Source organism: Carassius gibelio, chromosome A5, assembly GCF_023724105.1.
Source record: "Carassius gibelio isolate Cgi1373 ecotype wild population from Czech Republic chromosome A5, carGib1.2-hapl.c, whole genome shotgun sequence".
NCBI classification, from domain to species: domain Eukaryota; kingdom Metazoa; phylum Chordata; class Actinopteri; order Cypriniformes; family Cyprinidae; genus Carassius; species Carassius gibelio.
In genome coordinates this window covers 27,883,480-27,904,715 of record NC_068375.1, presented here as the reverse complement: position 1 = coordinate 27,904,715, position 21,236 = coordinate 27,883,480, and the positions used below count along the sequence as shown (strand labels likewise).

The following is a 21,236-nucleotide window of genomic DNA, read 5'->3' as shown; positions in this document are numbered from 1 at the left end:
TTGGCGACCAAAGCAAACAACTGATGTTATATTTTGTAGCTCCTTGGTGTTAGTTAATGGTTATCCTGCAAGAACATTTTGGTAACACAATTTTGGAATTTAAATAAGTAACATCCTGTCCACAGAGATTTTGGCTTTCATTGGTTTTTCTCTAAAAAGAAAAAAATAAACCCACATGCTATAAATGAGAGCAGAAAAGAGAGATATACTGTAGGCTTCAGTTTCCAGTACATGGTGGCATACTGACAATATGAAGGTTTTGAGATTTTTATGGAAGTTTTCTCATGATACAAGCTACAAAATGTTCAATTCAAATTCACAGAACAAGGACTGCAGTATCTTCAAATTCCAAAAGAAATATTGACACTTAAGGGGGAAAAATAGCAAATATAATAAATTCCAGAGTTGCATTCAGATCCTCAGTGGCCTGCTGAATAAATGTTTATGGGTGGAAAAACAAATAGATTCAAATCAAATTTTTGAAAGCTTATTTTATGATTCAAACCAATATTGCATTTGTCAGTCTAGAGGCAAAAGTAAAGGTGATGTGAAGATTCATTCTTAATATATAAATGAAAATGTAATGATGCGTGCTAACCTGTGGATGCTGACAGTGTGGCTGGCGCACTCATCTTTCTTCCTCTCTTGGCAGTAAGGCTAATGGTGTACAGCATGCCGGGATTCAGGTCAGTCAGGATGTATGTATTGTCAGCACCAGGAACCTCCAATTCAGTTTCTGTGCCATCCGTAGATGTGAACACCAGCTCATAGGTGTCGATTTTGGCGACCGGCCTCCTCCAAACCAGTGTCAATGTGGTCTCTGTGGTGTCACTTACTTCAAGGTCTTTGGGGGCATCAAGATCTAAGGGGACAGGGACATTACATTAAAGGACAAGTTCATTTATATAAAAAAAGAACAATTCTGTCATCATTTACTAAAAAAGCTTTCTCATCATATGCACCAAATGCCTGGAATGAACTCCAAAACACTTTAAATCTAGTATCACTTCCATCTATTAATACTTTTAAAAACCTTTTAAAGTCAACTCTGACTGAACAGTGCAATTGTTATTAATTAGGTATCTTATACAATTGTATGTTTGTATTTGCTGACGTTAATGTCTTGTTTTGTTTTCTAGTATGTATAGTGTATAGAGATTTGTAGTGTATTATGTAATTTATGTCCTGTCTTTTATGTATTGAAACTTTTGGCCGCCAGTCTTGGCCAGGACTCCCTGGGAGAAGAGTTACTGTAACTCAATGGGACCTTTCCTGGTTAAATAAAGGTTAAATAAATAAAATAAATAAACTTATCCTCATGTCATCCCAACCTGTATTTTTTCCGTTGAATACAACAGGATAAACTTGGATGTTTTATTTCCCCATGCAATTACAATGAATTGGAATGGGAGCTTTTAAGCTTAAAGAGGAATGCAAAAGTAATAAAATAATATAATAATCAGTTATTTGTTATATTCAAAATCTTCTGAAGATACTTTTAATCCAGGGGGCTGTTAACCGTTGTAACCATGATTGAGTCATTGAGCTGATCTTAAGACCTGAACCAATCATTTAGACCTGTTTTGTGAACTGGATCAAAATGATTCATTAAAATTATCCAATTCGAAAGAATTCAAAGAATGTATCATTTACAAATCTAACATGAATAAACAAAAAAGAGTTATGGTGAAAGTCACAATTTTCAATTAATCAAAATTTGCATTATGGGTCTGGGGGTCACACAAAGTCTTTAGATGATTTGGATTTTTTTATGATCCATGAGCACTTTGACAAGGTGCTCTTTTGTCATTTTGGTACTTGACAGCCCCAGTTCTTATTCACTTTCACCATAAGAATCGTTTAACATTACATACCCTACAACTGGGCTTTATTGGCCTTTATAAGAGGAAAAAAGGGGGAAGACGAGCACACTGAATGAAGTAAAACACATGTGAGTGAGAGAGACCATTTTCTTACCAGTCACAGCATTGGTCGTCGCAGGCAAACTCTCACGCTCTTCCTTAATTGATGTCACTCCCATTCCATACTCCGTCCCGGGCCTAAGGCCTAAGAAAGAGCCCAACAAATTCAATCCTGTCAAACCATTAGACAAAACGAAACCATTAATCTCTCACTTTAGTTGCTTTTGGAAACTCTGTGGTAGGCGATTGTTTTTCGTACTTGCCACTGTATGGTTTCAATTTCATCTGCACGCCATATAAATCTGATGCCTTTCATTGGCCACATCAAAGAGCTTCTCCACAGGCCAGAAACAATATTTACCATCACGCAAGTGATTCTCAGATCCCCTTAGCCCAAATCCCACACTTTACCCCTCTTAATGGCTGTACTGGCTCCTGCAGAGGTCACTGTGCAGGAGTCCTCCAGCATGAAATCACGCCTAATGCAGAGGAAGCTCATTATCAATAAAATCACAGGCGTGACAGCAATTACAGATAATAACTGTGTGAAAGAGACAACTAGTGATATGTGTGTGTGCCTGTGTGTGTGAGAGAGAGAGAGAGACTGCATTATTTAGCCGAACAGATCGTCCGCCTTATTTACAGGGAACAGGCCTCCCAAGGACAAAGGAGTAAACCAGACAAAGAATCTATTTTCCATTTTGAATATATTTTTCTCCCAGCCATGATAATCCCTGCTTGTGGTAACACATGGTTGTAGAGAATAAGAATTAGCACAGGAGATTGCCTCAAAGCACAAGTGTATAATAGAAGGGCTGCTGCGACCAAGAAAGCCTCTGCTTTCCCATTTTGACTGGGATTTTCACATTGAAGCACCAGTGTTACTTCATTTAAGGCATGAATAAGGCATTACAAACAAAAAGGATAGCATTTTATTCCCTTTTAGTCATGTAAATGTTACACATTACTAAAACAAATGCACTCATTGAGAAATAAAGTGTTACTAGGTACAATAAATTAATAAATAAAAAACATTTGTAGCTTTGACGTTCAAAATCTAGGAAAATTTTGAATTAGTCTAGTTCTGTTCAGACCTACAGTGGGATTCCAATTGTTTAAATGCTTTTTGAAAATGACTTCACACTTCAACACCTGAGAACTACATTTCTAATTTCAAGAGAATACAAATGGCTTGAAAGTGCAGACGGGTCTTTTTCAAGTATTAAAATAAAAATAAACTGCATTACCTGAAAACTGCAGTGTTTGATGCACACTGCACCTGAGCCTAATTTTATTCCACTTTTCAATCATAGTTTTCTGTTTGTAATTCATGTGGTTTGTGATTTCTGGAAAGGAATTATTGTGTAATTCATATTGGCCTCTCACCAGTGATTTTAGCCTGAGTGGTGTCTTGCGGGCCGCTGGGGAAGACCAGTTCTCCATGCTCCCCTCCAGAAAGTGGGCCATATTTGACCCGGTAATTGAGGACATTGGCTCTGCTGTTTTTCCACTCCAGAGTTATGCTCTCATCTGTCTGTTCAGCTGCCTTGAGGTGCTTTGGGGCATCAAGGTCTGAAACATGCCAACATGTGGATGAAAGAAAATACTTTCTGTATTCGTACAGTTATCCTTCAGGACAAGACAAATAAAATGTGTGTAAAAGTACAACACACAATTATCAATAGACTTGCTAAAGCAGACAGAATTTTCACTTTAAGCTTCTGAAATGACTTCTAATTGTTGAAAAGAGTTTGTACCTGTAGTGAAGGTCTCATAGATTGGAAAGCTGGTCATGTCTCCCCTGCGGGCCATGAGAGAGACCTCATACTCTGTGTCAGGGTACAGCTCAGCAAGATGGTACTGTGTATCCATGGAGGAAAGCTTGATTGTTTTCCTGTTTGAGGAATCTGTGTTTGGGCCATAGGACACAGAGATGGCATCCACCTGAGCGACAGGCTGAAACCAGGTGATAAGGGCTGTAGTGTCTGTCACATCACGCACATCCACCTGGCTGGGAGCATCAATCACTGTGGATAAGAGGAGAGGTTTGTGACAGCTGGGAAAAAAGCAACAAAATGGGAACATTTATACAAGCAGATGAGCTGAAATCAGCTGCTATACAGTTTTTGATGTTAAGAACCTCTAAATATGATGATCACTCACCTAAAATATAAAAAAAAGAAAAATACCCATTTATACTATTTAAAGAAAAATATTAAACGTGCTATTATTCATTTAATTTTCCTAAATTAAAGAATTGCTTTTCATATTGTCATTGTGCTGAATAAAAATAAATAAATAGTAAAATAGTAAACAAAATATGACATAACTAAAACGTTGCAAATAAAATAGTCCTTAATCAATCAAGAAATAAGTTTGGTAAATGATTTATTTATTTATTAAACAATTAACTGAATAGGAATCATAGCCCTTGGAGAACCCAGTTTTGTATATACAGTATATCCCTACATTTTATCTGCACACCTGTTTCTCCAAAACTGAAAACAGTAAAAGTAAATTAGCTGCATAGGTCCTTATTATCATGGGAAATCTGTTTGTTAGATTAGGAAATGTGCTGAGAGCTCATACTTATGTGAACTTAAGATAACATAGAGGAACTGCATGCAGCTTAGAGTAGATTTGTGGATGTGAGATGCTCCAATGGACTAGTTATCTCACGGGAGGACAGCTTCTCATGTTGCTGAGTGGTGCTTCCCACACAGAGAGTGAGGGAGAGAACTCACTTTGAGCAATTAGTCCCCCTTTAATGCAAATCCTATGTGGCACAAGTCGAAGAAATGGAGTAGATGGAGCATTAGAGGCATGCTGGGAGATTTTTTAAAACATTTGTAAGACAGCAAAAACAGCCTGTCATGAATGGAAACTGGTTAGTTGCAGTAACAGCATAAGAAATATAACAATGTGTCCCCTTGGAATTATAAGGTTCTATCTGCGTTCTGAGTAGTTTTGAATTATTGAGCTTTAAAGTTTTTGTGTTCTATAGACTTCTGTAGATAGAACCTTTTTGTTTTTTCAATAAAAAATCCCAAAATGTACACAACTTAAAATAAATAATCACATAATGTAAATAAATTGTCACAGAATAAGAATATGTGAATAACTCAATTTTGACAAAAATAGATTCAGATAGAACCTTTTAATTCCAAGGGGACGAATGGTAAAAGGTTTTTCAACAAACCATAAGCCATTTTTGAAGTATAACATTTGAGGGGAAAGCCTTATCTGACAATCATATAATTTGGTTAAAGAGAATAAAAAAGCTTGTAATGCTCTTTTCTGTAGCTACAGTATTATGCAGATTATGTGGTGTGATACAAAAATTTTAATATTATTTAGAATGTTTAGAATTATTTAGAATTATTTAGAACTATGTTTCATACTGATTTAGGAAGGTGACAGACTGTATACTAAAAAATATACTAAAAACTATCAAATAAAAACATATTATTCCATATCATTACTAAGACCTTAAATTAAGATGATAACTAGATGTGTTTAAATATTTAGTAATATTGTTAAATATTATTATTATTATAACTTTTTTCTATTTTAATGTATTTTAAAATGTAATTTATCTCTGTTATCAAAAGCTGAATTTTCAGCATTCATTTCTCTAATCTGATCACTTGATATTTCAGAAATCATTCTTATTATGCTGATTATGCACTTTAGGATTATTGGATGAAGGGAAATTCCAGAAGAAAAGTATTTTATTGAAAAATAAAACTTAATGTAGAAGTTTTTACTGTCACTTTGGATCAGTGGTGTGCCCTTTTTAGTTCCCTTTTGGTCCAATCTAGGTCCAATCCCAAACTAGAATGTGCCCTTGCCATGCCACTACTCCCCTGCCCCTCCAGAGCTCTGTCTGCACCACTGCTTTCATATTCTTGCTGAATAATAGTATTAATTTCTTTCAAAAAACAAAAACAAAAAAATGAACATCTTACTGCTCCCAAGCATATATTTTAGCTGGTGTGGTGGTGGTGCAAAATAAGGTCTTTAGAAATGCTCAACCGCTCACTGCACTGCAAATATCTGACAATTAACATAAACCGCTGACTGCTCTTTCTAATTTCAGGTAAGACATCCTGTCTCTTTAAAGAAAATTATAATAATAATTCCAGAAATTCCAAAAAAAAAAGCAGACTGGCCATGGCCGCTACTTAATTACTGTTGAGCAGTAAATTTACTGCTTACTTGTGACCACGTTCTTGCTGGCTGGGGGTCCACGGGTGTTGTTCTTTACGACCTCAAGCTTGACTTCATACTCTTGTCCAGGTCCAAGACCAGACTGCTCAAAGGTGGTCTCAGGAGGGGTAAGAGAGTTCAAAATCTCTCCATCTTCTTCTTTCTGCCATACAAAAACAGATTTTTTTTTAAATTGGTGAATATATTAAATCTAATAACAGATCGCTGGTCAAAGGTTCAGCTGGTTAATAAAAGAGCACCACAAATCATCAAAGAAACAACTCCAGGAAAACAAAACCAAGCTCCCATGAACTACGGGGTAATGAAAGAGTGTCCCGAGAGTAAACACTTTGGTCTATTAGCTGATTCTACTTGGGTGAGTGTTTTAATTCACAGTGAGAGTTATTCTGGCACCGACATCTCTAAACTGTGAATGCGTGAATGAGACTGCCAAGCTGTGTTTTGAAAGAGGGATGTAGGGGAGGTTTGCATGTTCTAATGGTGCTGTTTTTTTGGAGTTTGCATAAGCCCTTGAGAAAGAAAATCAAGCATTACAGAGACAATAACAGTTTTGTGGCACATGGTCATGCATGCTGTTGCCAGGAGCTTCTTAGAGGGTTTTGTCTTGACTTCTCGACAGTAGCTTTTTGCTTAGTGGCACCACTCAGCTATTTTCCACTGGGTGCCTTTTGAGCTTCTCATTTTAAACTATTACTTGCAAACAGAGGGGTCCTTTTATATTATATATTTTAGGAAAAAATATGAGGGTAAAAAGCCACCCTAGAGACTTGTGGAAGATGCCAGGACACTCACTGTGTTTCTGAAGATGAGGTTCCAGCCATCAAACGGGATGTTCAAGGGGTCCCACTCCACCTCCACTGAGGTCTCTCTAACTGATTTGAATTTCAGGCCCTCGGGTTCAGGAAGATCTGATTGTAGGATATAAAGCAGTTTAGCAAAATATACTCAGTTCAGAATAACAAGTAATTTTCAAGAATAATAACTAAAGTATGACGATGGGTGACTCACGTGTGGCTATTCTGGCACTGACAGGGACACTCATCTTGCTGTTCAGGACAGCAAATACACTGATTAAGTACTCTATGCCAGGCTCAAGCTCCCTAATAGTGGCTGTCTTCTTTTCACCAGAGACTCTCATTTCCATCTCCAAGCCACCAGGAGCCGTAGGCACATAGGTGATAAGATACTCCGTCACAAGCATCTCATTGACCCAGGCAAGGTCCACTGTTTCTGGATCGACCTCGGTCACAGTCAGGTCTCTGGGTGGGGAGACTGTGGTTTGAAATGTCAAATTATTGACTTAATATTAGTTAAGAACCTCTGAATAGGACATTTCCTTTATATTGAACAGTTCACTTCATTCTATGCCAGATGAATGTGCATGGACAACTAAACAAACGTGTTATAGATAGATTTCCTAAAACAATGTGGCTCTATGGTGTTGTTAACACATTTCCTGTCATTGCAACACTCAGCCAAGACACGGGTTGGGGGCATAACTACTGGTTAGAGGATGGTTTGGGAAACCTGTTTGAAACAGTTGTTTGTGCAGTTGATGGATGATGCCACTGATGTTATCCTAGTGATGTCACAATTGTTAATTTTGACTGACAGGAAACTCATACAAATAATTGTAAATAATGGTTTGATGATCTGGTTTGTTCATTTATTGAGCCATTTATTCATAATTAATTTGGTAGAATAGTATATAATATAATATGCATTTCTCAAAGACAATTTGAAGTGCTCACAAAGAAACTGTACATTTGGCATTTCTATATTTGCTTAGTGTTATTCAATTAGATCATATTGAGATTTTGTAAAAATCACAAAAGACTTGCTTTTCCTTTTTTAGAAAGTATAACAGCCATAAAAGTGTGAGTATAACCTACTCATATGCAGTGTTACATATGCTAGTGTAAATGATAGTGACTTACTTTCAGAGCACTCGTCGCCAGTGAAGCCTAAATCACATATGCACATTCCATCCAGACACTGGCCTTGGTCATTGCAGTTTGCTGGGCATGTCAGAACAGAGCAGTCTTCACCGGTGTACCCCTCAAAGCAGACACACTTTCCATCTTCACAGTAGCCACGGTCCAGGCAGTTATTGGGACACGTCTTTGTACCACAGTCCTCCCCAGTGAATCCAATGTTACAAACACATTGACCATTTACACAACGTCCTCGGTTATGGCAGTCACTGGGGCAAGTCAACTCACTGCAGTCATGGCCAGTAAAACCAGCATGGCAAACACACCTGCCATCCACGCACTGTCCACGCTCATGGCAGTCATTGGGACAGGTTTTGATGCTGCAATCCTCTCCAGCAAAACCATCACGGCAAATGCACTTGCCATCTACACACTGCCCATGTCCATGGCAGTCATGGGGACAGGTCTTGATGCCACAGTGTTGTCCAGCAAAGCCATTATGGCAAACGCATTTGCCGTCTACACAATGTCCACGTCCATGGCAGTCATGGGGACAGGTCTTGATGCCACAGTGATCTCCAGCAAAGCCATTATGGCAAACGCATTTGCCGTCTACACACTCTCCGTGTCCATGGCAGTCATGATGACAGGTCTTGATGCTGCAGTCTTCTCCAGTAAAGCCCATTTTGCAAATGCACTTCCCGTTGACACATCGGCCACGATCATGACAGTTATTGAAGCAAGAAAGCTCAGAGCAGTCATCACCTTTATAGCCAACACCACAAATACACTCACCATTTACGCAATGTCCCCTGCCATTGCAGTTGTCAGGGCAGGAAAGAATGCTACAGTCCTCGCCCTCGAACCCAGGGTCACAAATGCACTTCCCATTGAAGCAGTGCCCTCTCTGTCTGCAGTCATTGAGACAGGTTAGCTTGGAGCAGTCATCTCCGCTGTAGCCAGTATTGCAGACACACTGTCCATTGACACACCTGCCACGGTGGTTGCAGTTTTTGGGGCAGGTAAGTTCCCCACAGTCTTCCCCAGTAAAACCCTCTTCACAGTAGCAGGTTCCATTGTCACAGCGGCCACGGTCAAAGCAGTCGTTGGGACAGATGAGTTCGGAGCAGTCAAAGCCCGTCCAAGGCTCTTCACATACACATTCGTCATCCACACAGCGCCCCCTGCCAAGGCAGTTGTTTAGGCAGTTGGTCAAACTGCAGTCCTCACCGATAAAGCCCTCTGCACATATGCAAGCTCCGTCGATACATTCTCCATTCTCACCGCAATCCACAGGGCAAAGCTCGATGCTGCAGTCCTCGCCACCGAAGCCCTCGAAGCAGACACACTTGCCGTCTTCACAACGGCCTTGATCCTGGCAAAAGTTCGGGCATTCTGGCTCAGAGCAGTTGACTCCCTTCCAACCGGGCTCACACACACAGCTGCAGGTCTCAGTGCTGTAGTTGCCACGGCCACTGCAGTAGGGTTTTGTTGTGACTTCACCTGCTAAAAAGGTTTTTAGTCATTTTTGGCTTATGCTGAGAAACACTTTCATGCTGGTTTAGACACGAATGGGAATTGTACAGAACTGAACAATTCCTTAGTGATTTCATGAACATTTCTGTAAGTATTTTTAAAGAATAAATACTAAAATGCAGACATTTTTCAATGAATATTTCAATGATTAAAAAAACAAGATTTTTTTAAAGGTGTGTGTAAATGCAATCAAATATCTGCCATTTGACTTCAACATCAAAATACATAATGTGTGTTTCTAACTGATCATTTTAAATTAATTAAAAGTTTATTTTATTTTGAATAAATTAGCAATGAGGCTCAGCCTCCTAATGGACTACCTAAGTATTTATGTAATATTTGTTCTCACCTGTAACCTGAGCACCACAGCAGCCTGTTCCACTGGTGCACTGCTCTCTTAGACTGGATACCTCTGCCTCCAGCATTTCCAGCCTGTTCAGAAGATCCTTCAGGTCGGGCATGTGGTTATCACAACTACAAGCTTGCTTGGGAATGTTAATCCTATGCGTGAAAACAATTTGATTCTCTCCATCCGTGGTGTGTTCTATGTGTTGGTCAGACTGCAGATTGGCCGATTTTGGCTTCAATGGTGTTGTTCCAGGTGAATCCAAGTCCACAGAGCACAGGGATCCAGAAGGAACATTGATGTTGTATACATGGTTAAAAACCACAGGCTGATCGGGGCTTGGGAGGGTCAAGTTCTCCGTGGTTGGTGACAGATATTCTCTTCTGTGTCTAAGTACTCTTTTCACCAGGCCAGCACTAGATAGATGAACTAACATGGCTACTGCCACACAGGCCAGTAGCAGGCCTTGCATCCCCATGATGATTTGTTCCTTGACTCTTCCTACTGGTGTGATTGTTCAAACTGTTTTAAGATACTGGAGATGTGGGTTTAATCCTGCAAAATGGAATTAGAGCAGTCACTCATATTGCTTTTACGCATTTCTTTCTAATGCATATTCAGGTGTGGACTGGAAAGCCAGTGTCAAAATCCTTGAAAAATGTAAAAGGAAGCATCAATAATTAAGAATCCAGTCATTTAATGAATTTTAAATACATTGAAGGATAATTCTAATGCTTACGCAATATTTATAAAGCACAATTAAAAACTACAGACAAAATAAATATTAACTTAAATAAATTAATAAATCTTAAAATATGAATGTTTAACCAATATTAAAAATATAATAATATGATTATATTATAAAGGTATATAGTGTTTTTGTATCATAGACTTTGCACAGAAAATCCTGACAAAAGAAAAAGGAAAATTAAATGCTTTAACCCTCGACTCGTATGTACTTTCAAACCAGAATGAATTATATTCAACTAAAGTAAACCACATCACACTAGGGAGTGTTCATATTCAGAATAAAACATAAAAAAAAAAAAAAAAAAAAAAAAATTAAGCATGCATGCCAGTCAGCAACACTGCAGTATAGACAGACACTAAGTACAACTCAGGTTATGGTTGCCTTGGTATCCAGAAAGATCATCTCTGGCCAATAAAAGTAAGGCAAACTTCAGCTCAGGAGCGAGAGCTCCAGCAGTGTTTCCTATGACAGGCTTCCATGACACACAGCAGGTAACACCTGAGTCTGAGGAGCGTAGTCTCCTCTCTGACGCTCTGCCCACAGCTCATGCTGACAGATTAATACTCGTGCGGAGGAGACCATCTGCAGCGCTTCCGCTAGTGTGGGTGTTCAGAGTTCACACTTCTCAGAAAAGTTAGCATTCTTGGACCATTCTCCAGAGAGCAGCAGAGTTTTCCTTTAAAACACAACACTTTTCTAATTACAATAAGTTAGAAGTACAGTTTTTGCAGTGCCCAGGAGCATTGTCACTTACTAAGTGCATTGTTCTGTTAAAAATTTCATTCAAATAAAATGGCTGTTATAGCTTTTCAAGCACTTTACTGTTCTGTATTGTGGAGTGTAATAGGAAGATTGAGGGTGTCTGTGTTTAAACAGTCTTGATGTGCAGATCATATGGTCACATACTTGGCAACTACAGGATTGCAGATTCAGTTTTCCATATAGCTGTTTTCCTGAATGTTATGAAAACCAAATGGGATCCATTATAGATGGATATAACCACCTTTCAAGAATGCTAACACTTACTATGTAATACCATAAAACACCCAATATTTATGTCAAATTTTCAGCTTGCACCTTGTCTAGTCATTCAAACACATTTAACCCCTTCAAATTAATAATTTTCATTAGATTATTTTAGAAAGATTCTTTATATTTTCTAGTACTGAATTTGACATGAGATAGATAATTCCCAAAAAAAAAATCTATTTATAATTTTGAAAATATGTTGATGATTTCGTTTGTGCATTAAATGAAAGTCAGTGTGGTCAAAAACAACACTGACTGGACCCCATTGACTGTAGAGACTACATGGGTGTGAGTGACATGACATTCAGCCAAGTATGGTGACCTATACTCAGAATTCGTGCTCTGCATTTAACCAATCCAAAGTGCACACACACAGCACTGAACACACACAGAGCAGTGGGCAGCCATTTATGCTGCGGCGCCCAGGGAGCAGTTTGGGGTTCAGTGTCTTGCTCAAGGGCACCTAAGTCATGGTATTGCCAGCCTGGGACTCAAACCCACAATCCTAGGGTTAGGAGTCATACTCTCTAACCACTAGGCCAGATTTTGGAAAATCCTGTGTTTGTGTTCTACTGAAGAAAGATTGCAAACAGGTTTGGAACGATGTAAGGGTAAATAAATGATGACAAAATGTCAAAAAAATTTTTTTGGATAAAACACTTTGAAACAAAATCATTGGAACAGTCCTTCTGTAACAAAAGAACAATTCAAAGTGGTTACACAGATCCTAATTTTGACACAGCTGCAGGGGGGCTAACCCAAAGCCACAGCATGCAAGGTCATCAGCAGGTAATACCTTGCGTGGATCTGTTCAGTGTTCACTTTGACATGTGATTAGGGACTGAGAGGTGAGCTGCTGCCGTCCATCCATGGTTAGACAGACAGGGATGAATGCTTCTGTGATGGAGCACTTGAGGGGGGCTCTATGATGGGAGACTCCAATCTGGACCCTCGGGGGTGAAGGGGACCTACTCTGCTCCTGTTCCTCACATCTATACCCTGGGATTAAATCAGCTAAATAAGCGGAAAATTGCTTTGAGTCGCTTTGCGGTTTTAGTCCTGGATGGGTAACTGGCTTTTTCACTTTAAAAACCTGGCTTGTTGCCACAAGAATCGAAGAAAGAAGATGACTTTGAAGGTGCAAGCCGGTCTTTATGTCTGCATTTGCCCTTACATCCTTAACCCCTGGTGAAGGGTGGAGTGTAAATGAATGAAACTGGCTGGATATGGATATACTTGACTATTAAATAATTAGCAGTTATTATCACTAGATTGGAAGAGATTTCTTCATTTTATTTTTTTCTTTAATGCATTTTGAACAGCGGGAATTAGACAAAGGCAGTCTCTTTTATTAGAGCTCCATCAATACAGTGCTGATCTCAGAGCAGTATGCTAATGCTGCTGCTAACTGGCACTTTCAGATAAACCAGACACAATGTGACTGCTGCTTTCTCATGCCAGGTCTATTTTTTTTTACATTGTTACTTTCTCAGACACTGGCTGGGCCAGTTGGCTTCCATGTGTCTAATGTGAGAGGAATTTTAATGGTGGGGTGAACCTGCTGGCACACATATTTAGTGCCAGTGATCTAAATTGGTCCTGCACTAAGTGTTGAATGCTGACTAGAGCATTTGAAAGGCAGAATATCTCACACAGAGAGCAGATGACTCTTCTAAGTCATAAATTATAGTGACAGTTAAAACGATTCTTCCACAACACCAATGTGCCACAAACAAATTAGCTTACTTGCGGTTTAAATTAGAAGTTTGTAGCCGTTTATAATTGAGCAATTAGCAAGTTGGCGGTTTGGGACTGTGGCATAATTAGCTGTGATCAAATGTATACTACAAAGACATAAAACCTGCCATAAAATATGCCAAAAACCAGATTACAAAGTACAAAACACATTATTATCGTAAAGTGGATGGGAATTAGTAACACATTTTTTTAGATGACAGCTGTTGATGTTATAGAATCTGGAAAAGTAAATAGAAATAAAAGAAAAGAAAACATGTATTCCTGTCTTTAGAAGGCTGATGGGGTGGTGAATGGTTATTGGTAAACTAACCAAAAAAAGGTTGATTTTACAGTTCATCGTTCAGTTTCATATTCAGTGATTAGAGATGACATTATCCACAGTCTGTTGAACAGAAGGGAAGTACAATTCTTCCTCAGTTTATATCTATGAAATCATCAAGCAGACTCAGTTTTGTAGGTCACCCATGACAGAAAGCACTTGCCTTCATTGGGACGCAGTCTTAATATGGGTCATCTGCAGTAGTGAATGAACTGGTATTGTCTAGACTCTATTCACCTTAAAAGATGTCATAAAATGCCCTGACAGTTTATTTAATACTGGAAGGAGTCAGTGATGAAAAAAAAAATTCTCCCAGAGGAATGCTGTACACACTGTATCATTCCTCAGCCAGTGAAGGTCAAACTTTATTAAAAATTAATACAAAGAAATTGAGTAAATATTTCTTAATCCAGTCAGCAGAGCAGTAAACCTGCTGAAAGGTGTCTGGTCTAAGTTGAAGACCCAAAAATTCTGATAAATCATAATTGAAAACATTACAATTATGTGTAAGCTGTCATTAAGAGGATCATTATCAACTGCATGGTTGTCCAAGGTCATAATCAGGCAGCACAATGAAGCAGCTCATAATCATCCAACACAGAGATGGATTTCCAGACCAGCTCATAACGCCGTTCAATGGTGTGTGCTCTCGGATCGATGGCAAAGCATACAGCCACTGTTATTGCTTCATAAATGGATTTGTAAGTCATTGCCTTCCTGAGCAATGCTTATGTAGCAGGAATGGTTCAGTTGACCATTACACAGTTTTATTCTGTATTTTCTTTCAATAGTTTTGGAGTTCTTCTTCTCTCTTACTGATATTTTTCATCTCTCTGACATCCTGTTAGTTTTTAGAATGTGATGTGAATGCAGGATGTGCATTGTGACTGTCCACTGTCCTCAAACAAGCTGACAATTGTCTATAGCTCAATACTCTATTTTGCTTGGCTTGTCTGTGCTTTAGAAGTGCTTGCAGTGGGTTTACTGAACAGATTCAAATGAATATGTCTGACAATCATAAACATGCAGACGTGCTGTCTCACGGCTGTATGTGCAATGGAAGCTTAAAGGTCTCTCAAATGCCACATTAAGTGATCTCTCACCCAATGCATTCTCTTCGCATTCCTCCCACTGGTGGATTGACAGCGAGGTGTGAAACCAGAACCTAAAAACATGTGGCCCTGTATATTATATTCCTATTTGTTCCAATCTCATAATAATGAGATTAAGTAATTATTAATATTGCATCTGGTTTCATTGCCAGAGTTTAAAGATACTTCTTTAATTCAATTTTAAACCCCAAACGGCATGATTTTATTATGGATCATTCCATTCCTGTGGGCTATTTTTTTATCTTTATATACTATAGGGAGAGGAATAAGATTACATGCAGACTGATAAGTGAAAGGCAATGCAGGTTGTTTTCACAATTAAAAAGATGGGTTTCATGACAGTCGAGCCCCATTTACAGAGCTCTAATGATGCCGGAAGATCTGATTGCACCGATAGGAGGTTTGTGTGTGTGTGTGTATATATTTGAGTGATAAGCCTGGCTGGTGTGTGGGCAGAGATAGAGGTGTTTGCACTGCTCTGAATGGACCGCGGTTCGCTGACATTGCTGCACTTTCACCAAAGAAGCTTTCAAAGTGGACACGATAGAGCTAGGGTGACATTGCCAAAGGTGAACTCCATCATGCTGATTAAGGAGAAATGGAAAGTTTAGGACAAGTCAGTCAACATCTGAGACTACAGACACTGGAGAAGTCTACAGGGAATGAAGCTGAATAATTCCTGGCTTCAACTTCCATGTTGGCTTTCTCTTAAAGTCAAGAAGGAAGGAATAAAGGAGGAAGATTTGTTACTTGCAGTCTCATTTTACATTCCAGCACGGGTGACCCCGTGTTTATTAGCTTAACCTCTGTTCAGCCAGAAAAGCAGGCTCATTTGTTCAGACCTTAAAAGCACAAACTTCTGCCATTTCTGACTCCCGTTTGCCACAATGAAGTTCAAACACTATTCCCGGTACTAGTGCCTCACATATTGGTCTTAGAAAGACAAATTTGTTTTATAATTTATTTTTTTCTAAGGATATATTGTGGTCTGTCAGGAACTGCAAAGAATAGAAGACCATATTTTAACCCAGAAGTCAATTTTCTGCAGAGTAAAAAGCCGTATTTGTACATGGAGGTCATTTTTTCATAGGCACAAAGGATTCCCTTCCCAAAATAGTAAGCTATTGATTATTCTTTCCTGTTCTAGAAATAATAAAAGCTACCATGTTTTTTGTTTTGTAAAACCGAAAATGGCTTTTTCTTCAACACCAAGAAATGTTGTATTTCCTCTTACTTACATGATCAAGTGTGATATAGCATGGCTGTTCTCTAAAAAAAAATGTCGTTTTAAAAAAAATTGCATGCTGCTGGATCCCATTACTTACCCTACATACCTATAGTAATTAGCTTCATCACAATATTATCTTTTGGAACTGAGCAACAAGCTCTTTCAACTTATTGACCCTATTGAACCTTTTTCCTCATCCTGGAAATAAAAATCTGTTTTCCCACACTGAAATGCAAGAATATTGACTGGGAGATTAAGACATCTATTTTCAGAGTTTGAATTGGAAGCAGAAATGTCAAAAATTCAGATACCCTGAGCTTTATAGATTTCTCATTTATAACATCCCAAAAACTTCTGCTAACTTAAAATTCTTTCCTTATCCCCTAGCATGTAGGGTCACTGACAACTAACCAGAGTTCCTCACTTCTGAGGAAGACACATGTGCTCATCGCCACCAACAGGGACACTGTCTCTGCTTTGAGCCCATGGTTTTCTAACCATATTACATCAGCATCAGACAGCCATTAAAACCATCTGGGACTGCGACACTTTAACACATTGAAGTCTACTAAGGAAATCTTTGTTCACTGATGCCGACATATGATTCTGAACTTTGTGTGTAGAAGAAAAGAGCTCTTCTTGAGCATATTTCAAAGAAACTAATAGACAGGCAGACAAACAGAGATAGAGAGATGAACCTTTGAGCTATTTCAGAGAAATGTTTTTATCATTTGTTGGTCTACTTTCTTTTCATTAATCAAGATTCACTTGCACAATTCATGTCAAATTTACAAAAAGTGTACTGTGTAAAATAATATAAAAATAAATGTGCTTGACAAAAGACTAGATGTTTTGAGAGATAAGACTACTGCACAGAAATCTATATAATACATTTTGAGCATCATGACATTAGCAACTGATAATGTAGGAAACCGTAAAAAACAACAAAAAAAAACAGACAAAAACTGTAATGCTTTATTTGTCTGTTAAAACAACTAAAATCTTAATTTGTTGAGTTTCCTTGGCAGAATATTGATAAATGTGATTAGAATAATGCACATCTAATACACATAGATAGACAGACAGACAGACAGACGGACAGACACAGGAGAACACAGAGGGTCCAATAGTTGCTCCAAGTGCATTGCCAGGCCAGGAGCAGAGCTGACAGCTGTTCAAACAAAGGCTAGTTTCCCACTCATCTTTGTTCTGAGTGGCACTGTCAGTGAATACACTGCACATTGCATCATCAAACATTGAAACACTCCGACTAGGTAACAATCATGTGTGCACTTGACACTTTTTTTAGCAACCCTAGAGGCACTGACATCATCACACAACAAAACAGATAAAATATTTGGGCTATTATGAAGTAGACATTTTTAATGTTTACATTCTGAGAATATTCACAAAAAAATTTTGTCTCAAAAAATAACATAAAAAGAAGAACATTTCATCAAGAATTATTTATACAGTCATGAGTTTTATCCCTCAATGCTTACTTCATTCCTAGAAGAACCTCCCTCCCATTTAGGACCCTTGGATCCAGGGGGTCTCTGTCACTGACCCCCACCCCATTCTGTATACGAACTCATAAGGCGTCTCTGCGCCCCTATGTTTCCCAGCCTAGACCCCTCCCCCTACCACCACACGCACATCTTCTCATCACCTCAGTTTCTCCATTCTCCTAAACGGATGCAACCCATCAGTAAGGACAGCGCACTGAACCGAGAACCGTTCACCACCACTCCACCCCACCCCCCCACTGCAATGAGAGAGAAAAGAGCTGGCAGCCGACAGCAGAGCTACACGAGGAGCAGCAGACTAAAGAGAGAAGCACTAACACAAACCAGCTGCTGCTCTCCCTGGCTGGAGAGAGGACAGAAACCTTGGAAAGGGCTAACACCCTCTGCCAGGTAACGGATGCCGGCTGATCCACAGCTGCAGACAAGCCCACCATGTGTGGAGTTACACCAAACTATCAGCGCTCAGAACGTACGCTGATGTATCTCCCCCTCAAGCAGAGCTGGAATAATTGCTTAAAACAAATGTGGACACTTCCCCTATAAACCATAATGATCAGCCTAAAGCAAGTCAATGCATCAATAGCAGCCTTAAAAGTCCCTGGTTAAGTATTACACTGTCAGAAAATGTGTGCAAAAACTATACCTTTATGGGTACAATAGCTTGTCACTGGGCAAGTACCTTTAAAGGTACATCTTTTTAAGTCATTTACCCCTAAAACGCGCATAGTTAGTGTAGTATACTTAGTGCATACAAGTTTAATTAGCACATACTTAATACTAAGTGCATACTTAGAGTAGTAATATGCATCCTTAAGGTAAAAATCTGCACCTTTTTATAGGGAGATAAGGTACAACAGTGTCCTTTTAAGGGTACTGCACCTAAAGGTAACATTTTTGCACAGTGTACAATATTACTTATGAACAAATTTTTTTTTCAACAGCGTTACAAAGTGGCACAACATCCTTCAAATCATCCTTCAGATTAAGCATTAAAAACAAGAACAAGTCAAAATGAATAATCCATTCAACACTGCAGCACTCACAAAGAGTACAGAGTCATTTAATGTGTCACACTAACAGGTAGATGGAAATGACTTGGAGCATCACAGCTTACCTTAGTGAGACAAATCCTCCCCTACTGGCTCAGAGATGTACCTCTGTCTAGGAATTGCGATGTGTTGCCAAACAAAAAGTTAAAAACATCAGGAACACTAGAAGTGCTTTTTAATTTGTAATTTTCTTTAGACAGATGACAGTCCTGTCATTCTCTCCTGTCTCTCCGCTCTCAGTGAGAGTGCTCCATCCAGCCTGTGTATATCTGCTGATGCTGAGAGAGGGAATGAATAAAAGAGAGAGAGAGAGAGAGAGAGAGAGAGGGAGGGTGAAGTCCCTTTCTTTTAAACAGTAGACACTTTGCGGTCAGACCCCACTCCTACCTACCACTCTTATATACACCCCCCTCCCCTTTCTCCCTCTGACTGGAAGCTGAGGAGCTGAAACGGGATGCCTCAAGGCTTGAGGCGCGAACTCATACACACGCACACACACACACTGAGAAGAGAGGAGGAGAAAGAGACAGCGAGAAAGTGAGAGAGAGAGAGACCATTTACTATAAACTGGAGCAGCCAATGATTGGATGAAAGTGATATATCCCAAGCTGCATTAACATACATTTCAGATTAGAATTAACTGGGAGGATAAAGAAGGAAGGACCTTGTGTGTCTGATGACGAGCATGACACGGCCGATGATGGGATTATGTATGGTGATCAGCATAATCAACCTCTAATCCTCCAAATCCAACCTTGCTATGAAAAAACAAGAAAGCGTTGTTTTATTCAAGGTTGGATCTCCTTTTTTTTAAAAAACCTTAAATGCCTCTCCTGAGTGGAACCATCTCTGTGCCGCAACCTCCGGCTTTTCGTGCTCCCCTGCGCTTCTGTAAATACTCTTCCCTTTCAGAGTGCCAGGTTATTCACCTTTCCATCTGCACTACTCACAAACACCTCCCCCTACGTGCACTGCAGGTAGAAGAACATCCAGCCAAGCCAGCTGCAATTATTGGACTATACGGCATCCAGCGTTTCATACAAACAGCAGCTTTTATTGAAATAAACATGGAACAAAGACCCAGCAGATCTACACTCCAGGCTTCCTCATTCAAATGCGAAACATATTTCATTAGAAATTAGATGATGTCTCTCATATTGTCAAAAACTGACCTTTAGTCCTCTTGGGGAGCAACAGGGAGGTACCCGTGGAGACGGGGCGCTTGAAACCCCCAGAGAGGAATCAAGAAGGTTTTTTTTTTTTTTTTTTTCTGGTGAGAGGAAAATCAACCCCCATCAGCCTGTGCTCAATAAGTCATGAATCTGTGATGATTTGCACAGTCGATATGGGATTTTAATCTGGGTCTCATTTCAGAAAGAGAATCATTACATTTCAAATCATGCAAAGCCACTGATAAAATTCAAATGCAAGATTTTTTTTTTTTTTTTGTCATGAGGCAAAAATGATATAAATTTCAGGTTCGCCTTGAATGGACAAGTACAATGAACAGGCATATGATATTTCCCAAGGTGAACTCCACAGAGTCATGCTCTTGGTAATGGTGTTCATGCTTGTGTTTTTCTGCAAAAATATAAATGTGGTGGGTGGTGAAAGGAAATTCAGCCAGAATGAAATGTGAACTCCCAAACCTTTGTAAGAGACTTTATGGAAGTGCATTAATATAACGCCCACCATCATGTCATATATCCAGTCAGTATGTCTATCTATTTCTGTCTGCCAATATGTGCAGAACATAATACAACTGAAGTGCATGAACATCAGTGAGTGATTCTGTGTGTGTGTGTGTGTGTGTGTGTGTGTGTGTGTGTGTGTGTGTTTACACATCTTTTTTTAATCTTTTTTTTCTCATGGTCTCCATCTTTCTGAGAATACGTATCACCCCTCTCCATCTGTTCGTACTCTCACCTTTTTCTCACACTCTTTCCTTCACTGAATCACAGTGCTTCACAGGGAATAGCAGTGGGAGCGGGAGCATTCTGGGTTCATCAGGCGTCCCTGTACTGTTGACATCCACGGGAAAATGCATCCACCAACTGATTTCCCAAATGACAACAGTGTGCGCATCGTTCCCCAACAGCCAAATTCTTCTAGCCAAAACCAGACACAAGCTACAGGAACCCAGCTTTTATTTGTGAGAAGATGTTTATACTCATTATAGTGTTTAAAAAGAGGCACATTTAGATCCTCTTAGTCAGAGGTGGAAATAGTCTGGTGTCTGGTTGCTGAGAAATCTATTATTTTATCTATGTTTTATCTATTTTATCTATTAAATCTATGATTACCTGCATGCAGTTATAGAGTGACCATACATATAGACATGGACCTCCTCATCATAAACAGCACATATGCAATGAACTATTATATTTAATATATATATATATATATAGAGAGAGAGAGAGAGAGAGAGAGAGAGAGAGATCTATTAAAAATATTATATCTATTATACACAGAAAAAAAGAACATATATGCCCAACA

The 21,236-nt window shown here is 39.1% G+C and overlaps 1 protein-coding gene across 6 annotated transcripts in view; it reads right to left on the bottom strand.

The window, feature by feature from the left end:
• Positions 1 to 19,075, bottom strand: part of LOC128009262 (tenascin) — a 31,963-nt gene extending 12,888 nt beyond the window's left edge. For 2 of the 6 annotated variants that reach the window (XM_052592937.1, XM_052592940.1), the window contains exons 1-10: positions 18,806 to 19,074; positions 9,972 to 10,523; positions 8,090 to 9,592; positions 7,161 to 7,424; positions 6,945 to 7,060; positions 6,141 to 6,294; positions 3,680 to 3,949; positions 3,309 to 3,494; positions 1,978 to 2,067; positions 599 to 862 (exon numbers count right to left, since the gene is read on the bottom strand). In XM_052592937.1, coding sequence (XP_052448897.1) covers positions 599 to 862; positions 1,978 to 2,067; positions 3,309 to 3,494; positions 3,680 to 3,949; positions 6,141 to 6,294; positions 6,945 to 7,060; positions 7,161 to 7,424; positions 8,090 to 9,592; positions 9,972 to 10,446 — 3,322 coding nt within the window. In that variant the 5' untranslated portion in view covers positions 10,447 to 10,523; positions 18,806 to 19,074. Of the gene's footprint in view, positions 1 to 598; positions 863 to 1,977; positions 2,068 to 3,308; positions 3,495 to 3,679; positions 3,950 to 6,140; positions 6,295 to 6,944; positions 7,061 to 7,160; positions 7,425 to 8,089; positions 9,593 to 9,971; positions 10,524 to 18,805 lie in introns of all 6 variants that reach the window. The other 4 variants (XM_052592939.1, XM_052592938.1, XM_052592941.1 and 1 more) reach the window with 4 other exon arrangements.
• Between the last annotated feature and the right edge of the window lie 2,161 nt (positions 19,076 to 21,236).